We start from the raw sequence: 7,500 nt of genomic DNA, 5'->3' as shown, positions 1-7,500 counted from the left end.
TTGCGTTCTGAAAAAGCGTTCCATAACATGTAAGGTAAGACAAATAGGCCTATAAGTTTTAGCATCTACTCTATTAACCCCTTTAACTTTCTAGGAAATCTCCCACTTGCAAGGAAGCTTTGGAAGAAGATCTGCAATGGTCTTGCTAGAGCCGCTTTGCATTTCTTAAGGAAGATTGTTGTGGCTCATTTCACCAAGGCTGATACTACATCAGTTTCTTCTATTTCGATGTAATCGATAATTACCATCCATTTGTGTAGAGCCGTGGTGCCGAAGAACTTATTGGCTTAGCTTTCAGCAAGTTGCCCAAGGGAACACTTTGTATTGCACATGAAGGACAAATTGCACGTATAGTATTTCACTTACCTTCTGGTGGCCTACGGTCTGAGCTGTTTTCTTCAGACAATTGTACTACTGAAGCAGACTCTTTGAAAATCTATAAAAGCTCTAGAGTTTGTCTTCATTTTATACAACCCTGACTTATTTGTCTGCTGTCTTCATAGGAGTGTTTGAGTTCACATTGAAGTTTAAGTAGTGTTTGTTTCAGGTGTATGTATATATCTACTACCTATGTGGAAAATCGGTAATTGTTTGTGGCATTGTTAGCTAACTCGTTCTACACCGTTTTATTGATTTTGATGAAACTTGACACATGAGTAGAACTCATGTCTAAAAGTCTCGTGACATACTTAGATTATTGAAAAAAATCGATAATACAGCTCCTGGAAGGGACCTTTATATCTACCTCATTTAACTAATTTTTTTTAAACATCCAACAGAAATAACTCATAGCACCTGTACAATATTTTTTTAAACACTCAATGGAAATAACCCATTTGATTGTTTATGTTCGATTTCTTTGAATATTGATTTTTTATGTGTCCTATTTATAATTTTTGCAAACAATATCACTTTTATACTTTATTTGACACGTGAGTAGTACTCATGTTTAGAAACCTCGTAACATACTTAGATTGTTGAAAAAAATCGCCAACCTCCGACAACCTCTCTCGCTAACCTCCAACAATCTCTCTCTCCTTCAGCTGAGAATTTTTGTACATTTTTCGTGACGGAAAATACACCTTTTGTGGCAGTTATAACGAAATTGCTTTCTTATATCAGAATAATAAGGCGTTTCAATAGAACATCTTCATCCCCGGGAATTACCGGGTACACCAGCTAGTATATATATATGTATGGGATAATGACACAAGCAAAAACACGCTCTCTCACTCTCTCTTTCTCTCAATATATATATATATATATATATTATATATATATATATTATATATATATATATATATATATATATATATTATATATATATATATAATATATATATATATAGGCGCAGGAGTGGCTGTGTGGTAAGTAGCTTGCTAACCAACCACATGGTTCCGGGTTCAGTCCCACTGCGTGGCATCTTGGGCAAGTGTCTTCTGCTATAGCCCCGGGCCGACCAATGCCTTGTGAGTGGATTTGGTAGACGGAAACTGAAAGAAGCATGTCGTATATATGTATATATATATGTATGTGTGTGTGTGTTTGTGTGTCTGTGTTTGTCCCCCTAGCATTGCCTGACAACCGATGCTGGTGTGTTACGTCCCCGTCAATTAGCGGTTCGGCAAAAGAGACCGATAGAATAAGTACTGGGCTTACAAAGAATAAGTTCCGGGGTCGATTTGCTCGACTAAAGGCGGTGCTCCAGCATGGCCGCAGTCAAATGACTGAAACAAGTAAAAGAGTAAAGAGTAAAAGATATATATATATATATATATATATATATATATATAATATATATATATATATACATATATATATATATATATATAAACAAATAGGAACAAAATTCCAAGGGAGAGGAAGATCCTCATGGGACGACGGACGAAGGTTGCAAATCGACTCAGCCAATATCCCAAAAGTAGTGAAAGGTCCCGCTTAAAAACAACAATGATGGAGATTGAAAAAAGGTTGCAACAATCCTATGTGAGGAAGAGAGCAAACAAAGAAGCATGGGCTATAAAAAACATTAAGTCAAACCCAAAACCTTTCAGTACGCGAAAAAAACAGCCTCAAGATAGGACCCCTCTTCCAAAAGGATGGCTCCCTCACAGACAGTTCAACTAGGATCAGTGACGTACTGAATGACCAGTTCAAAAGAGTCTTTACCACCCCGTTGGAACACAGACAAGTGAACGAACCAGTGGACTTCTTTGCCTCCTCACTTATAACCAGCGAGGCAGTTACGATGGAATACATCGACATTAGCGAAGAAGATATACTACTAGCTATAAATGAGGTGGACGCAAACTCAGCTGCTGGTACTTATGGTTTCCCAGCAATCCTCCTCAAATCGTGTAAGCATACCCTGGCAAAACCCCTCCAGATTCTCTTCCAGAGCTTTCTTGCAAATGGCAGACTGCCAAGCAAGCTGAAGGAGGGAATAGTATGCCCAATCCATAAAGAGAGAAGCAGATCAGATGCCAAAAACTGTAGGCCTATCTCTCTGACTTCACATATCAGCAAAGTCATGGAATGGATAGTCAGAGGGAAACTAATCGCATTCCTTGAAGAAAATAACTTGTTGAGTGATACCCAGCATGGTTTTCGACCAGGTAGGAGCTGCCTGAATCAGCTCTTACAACATTATGACTGGGTGTTGAGGCAGTTACTCAACAACTTTGTATTGCACACGAAGGACAAATTGCACGTATAGTATTTCGCTTACCTTCTGGTGACCTACAGTCTGAGCTGTTTTCTTCAGACAATTGCACTACTGAAGCAGACTCTTTGAAAATCTATAAAAGCTCTAGAGTTTGTCTTCATTTTATACAACCCTGATTTATTTTTCTGCCGTCTTGTAAATGTAATATACATTGATTTTGCAAATGTTTTTGACAAAGTGAATCATGGTATGATATGCCACAAACTGCGTCATCTTGGCATAGCTGGAAAACTTAGAGAGTGGTTACATGACTTTCTAAAAGATAGAAGTCAGGCAGTAGTGGCTAATAGAACCACCTTTATGAAAATACAAATAGTGAGCGGTGTTCCACAAGTTACTGTCTTGGTACCACTGCTTTTATAGTGGCGCTCTCAGATATGCCCTCAAGTGCCCGGATAGCCACCCTTGAAAGTTACGCAGATGATACGAAAGTTTCGCAGAACATACAGAACCCCAGCGATGTTGCACATCTGCAGGAGGAGTTGGACTCAATTTACATATGGGCTGAGGATAATAATATGCAGTTTAATGCTGAAAAATTCCAAGCCCTGCGCTACCAGCGTCCAAAACGGAATATGAAACGTACAGGGTACACTGGTCCACAGGGAATTTCAATCCCAGAGCCTAAATCAGTGAGGGACCTGGGTATCGACATGAGTGATGATACCTCTTTCCAAGTGCACATTACCAGGATGGCGACAAAGTGCAGACGACTGACTGGATGGATCCTGAGAACATTCAGAACCAGAGATAAGGAAACCACGATGGTCCTCTGGAGGACATTCGTCGTCAGGATTACTGCTCCCAGATATAGTCACTCAACAGTGTGAAATTAACAGCGGACCTTGAAACAATCCAGAGAAGATCGTCTCTTTGCAACTGTTCAGTTACTGGGAAAGGCTGAAACAACTAAGACTTTACTCCCTGGAGAGAAGGCAGAGGTATGCAGTAATATACATCTGGAAGATCCTGGAAGGAATTGTGCCAAATTTTGGCATTGAAAGCAACGACTATCCTGGTGGTAGTGATTTTTCATTTCTCTGTTTAAAGTTGGGGTACTCCCGATGTTATATCGCTGGTGGCTTACAAAGTTAGTGTTAGGTCTTGTATTCTTTTTTTTGGTAGGGGTGATAGTTCCAGTTTTTAGATAGGTGTGAATCAGTGTTTGAGTGTTGTTTTGATTTTCTTATTTTCAGGAAAGGTTTGCTAGAAGTGTGCCCTATTTGAAAGATGGTTTCATAGTTTGAGAACCAAGAGGCGCTTTTCTCCTAGCGTTGAAGGAATTTCAGTTCTTCTTTATCGCAATCCTCTTTCCATATATATGTTTGCATGTGCGTACGTACGTACGTACGTACGTACGTATGTATGTATGTATGTATGTATGTATGTAGTTATGTATGTATGTATGTATGTATGTATGTATGTATGTATGTATATATATATATATATATATCACGTGATCACGTGACCGACCAGACCATCAGATGTTGTTACACATCGCTGGTCACAATGCGTTCGCATTGTTTTAGCCTTCGAATGACGCCACCCCGCTGGTAAGCGAGCAGGCCATATATATACATATATGTTATATATATTATATATATATTATATTATATATATATATATATTAATATATATATATATATATATACATACATATATGTATATATTATATATATATATATATATATATATATATATATATATATGTATATATATATATATATATATATATGTATATATATATATATATTATATATATATATATATATATATATATATATAATATATATATACATATATATACATATATGTATATATATATATATATACACATATCTTAATAATTACGATGCGCACTCTTCTTCTCTACTATCTCTTCTGTCCATCTCTCTCCCTCTCTTGTTCTTCATTCTTTCTGGTTTTCTCTCCCACCCTTCCCTATTCCTCTCCTCTCCTCTTCATCGTTCCCCCTCCCTCACTCTTCCTTCTTCACTCTCTCGTCGCTGATACGTGACGAAAGGGAATCTATCTTTTTGCCCATATCCTACCTAAAGACAACACGTGCTTATACCTGTCTCCTCTCATAAGCTCGTCTTCCTAGCGTTCATAATAATTTTTCTATCGTCTTGGCTTAACAGCCTTCACTATTTGTTTTTACTGTCTTGTTCTTGTTACCACTTTCACCCTTCACAAAATAATCCCAAATTTTATTTAATTTGCTTTGCGGAAAAGACTGTTTCAACGAAGTCACGCATTGTCATTGCCCTCGACCCACGGGGTAGATGAATATACATATATGCTCTTTTAAAAAGCATCAAAAGTATCTCAAAAACTGTTACTCAGAGTTTCACGTTCCTGTTCGTCGGAGAGTTTTGTTTAGACGGAACAAAAATAAGGTTATAAGCAAACATATACAATTAGTTTAATGGATACACATTTGAAAATGAGTTTTGTTTGATTGGTCCTTTCAACTAACGGTCTTTACAATGACCGGTTGCATTCAATGAACAAATTTCGGTATAAAATCATCTTATCGTAAAATCGAAGAAAACTTTAAATCAAAAATAGCTTATAAAGAAGGACAGAGCCTAAATACTTAGGGTAAATAATTATTTGTAAAATATAAATCAATTAATACATTAAAAGTTATATCCGTTTAAACAAATATTCACGTTGGATTACATATACCTTTAGCTGTATATGCACATACCAAACCATCTGTAATATACATATATACTCTAAACATACAGACGCATGTACATAGCTACATACATATACAGACATATATAGGCAAGACATAAATATATATACACATGTATTGGAATTGTAAGAGTGCCACACGGGACACTATGCAGTATCTGTGCAGTCTTGGGTTCAAATTCCCTCCCGTCATGGAAAAATGGCGACGGTTTTGTCAGAAGTCACTATCGATAGGTTATATCAGCAATTTGAAAAAAAAAAAAAAAACAGTGGAAACATAGTCTCTTTGCCTCGAGGGAAAAATCAACTGGCTCCAATATAAGTGTATATGCTAAGAATCGATAGCACGCAGGGAAAAATGCTTAGCAGCATTTAGTCTGCCTTTACGGTCTGAGTTAAAATGCCGCCGAGATCTACTTTGCCTTTCACCTTTCGACGCCGATAATATAAGTACCAGTTGAGCACTCGATTAGATGTAATTCCTTATCCCTTCCCCCAATTTGGTGGCCTTGTGCCAAAATTTTAAACCTATATTTCGTCCGTCTTTACGTTTTGAGTTCAAATTCCGCCGAGAGCGACTTTGCCTTTCATCCTTTCGGGGTTAACAAAATAAGTACCAGTTGAGTTCTGGTACTAATGTGTCGAAATTTGAAATCAATATATATGTACACATATTTACCTTATTAACAGCGAATCCGAATATTCGGAATCGGTACGGAATTATCTCAGAAGTGCAATAAATATTTTTATCAGCGATGTTTAGTAATGTGTAGCTATGATATATAGGCGGGTGCGTGTATTAATATAATTATTATCATCATCACCATCACCAAGAACAGCGGTAGAATTGTTATTGTCAGTGTCTTTATCATAATCCATTATAACATGTTCTAACCAACCCTAATTTCAACCCTAATTTAAACGCTAGTTTCACTTATGTTAACTAGTAAAAATAATCGTTTTATATATAATAATCTATCATAAATTAATACGTTCTTATTTACAGACAACGAAGATGAACTGGTACCCGCGTCAAATCAGTGTCTGCCTGACTTTACTGATATTTGTTGCTTTGACATCTGGATATGCTACTTGTAAGTAGATATAGCTTATTGTTTTTCTCTTAAAGAAGAAAAAGACGTAAAAATGTTTCTCGTTATAAGAATACAGTAAGGTATTCTGGCAGAATCGTTAGCACGCCGAGCAAAATGCTTAGCGGTATTTCGTCCGTCTTCATGTTCTCATTTGAAATTCTACCGAGGTCGACTTTGCCATTCATCCTGTCATCATCGATAAAATAAATATCACTAATGCACTGGGGTCAATGTAACCGCTTTACACTCTCCCTCAAAATTACTGGCCTTGTTCCAAAATTTGAAACCATTATAATAATGCAGTGGCAGTACAGCATGCTGGGAAGAAAGATTTCCTTAGGCCATACGATAGATATAGTAGCAAAGGAACGCTTTTAAACGATTAATAGATAATATATACAAACCGGGTTAATCGGTTGACCAAATTCACTATGTTTAGTGAGTACATCTAGCTATTAGTTATGCTTTTCTTTCAAACAGATCTTACCCCTTATGAAAATTAAGTGGCACGTGAAACCGGCCATGTTGACCCATGATTTCCTGTTTGTGGGAGAGGAAGACAGAGATGGGTTGACCTCCTACTGTGTCGCAACGAAAAGGTTACTTTGAGTTAGATGACAAGTGTAGCTACACATACACACTCAACACACACAGAAACACACACATGCACAGATACGTATATACTGAGGAATTACTTGATGGAGTGATAATCATATAGACTGATAGAGACTGAAGTAGCGAGACAGACCGATAGATAGATGGGTGGATAGATTGATAAATATATATATATATATATATTCAAACATATAAGGGACGGCCATAATAGGACATACGACTCACTAGAAAGAGCGGAGTTTGGCTGCTCTTTCTAGTGAGTCGGATGTCCTATTATGGCCGTCCCTTATATGTTTGAATGTATATTATATAGTCTATTGACTAATTTTTCTTTCTCACTTGACCGCTGGTAGCGGAGAATTT

The 7,500-nt window shown here is 37.0% G+C and overlaps 1 protein-coding gene across 1 annotated transcript in view; it reads left to right on the top strand.

Moving 5' to 3' along the window:
• The window catches only part of LOC115209557 (MAM and LDL-receptor class A domain-containing protein 2-like), a 78,593-nt gene that overhangs the window by 2,636 nt on the left and 68,457 nt on the right, over window positions 1-7,500 (top strand). Inside the window, exon 2 of the mRNA XM_036501675.1 lies at window positions 6,435-6,522. Within this exon, the coding sequence (XP_036357568.1) occupies window positions 6,444-6,522 (79 nt within the window). The 5' untranslated portion in view covers window positions 6,435-6,443. The remainder of the gene's footprint in view (window positions 1-6,434; window positions 6,523-7,500) is intronic.

This window comes from Octopus sinensis, linkage group LG3, assembly GCF_006345805.1.
Source record: "Octopus sinensis linkage group LG3, ASM634580v1, whole genome shotgun sequence".
Classification (NCBI taxonomy): Eukaryota; Metazoa; Mollusca; class Cephalopoda; order Octopoda; family Octopodidae; genus Octopus; species Octopus sinensis.
This window is presented reverse-complemented; position numbering and strand designations above follow the sequence as displayed.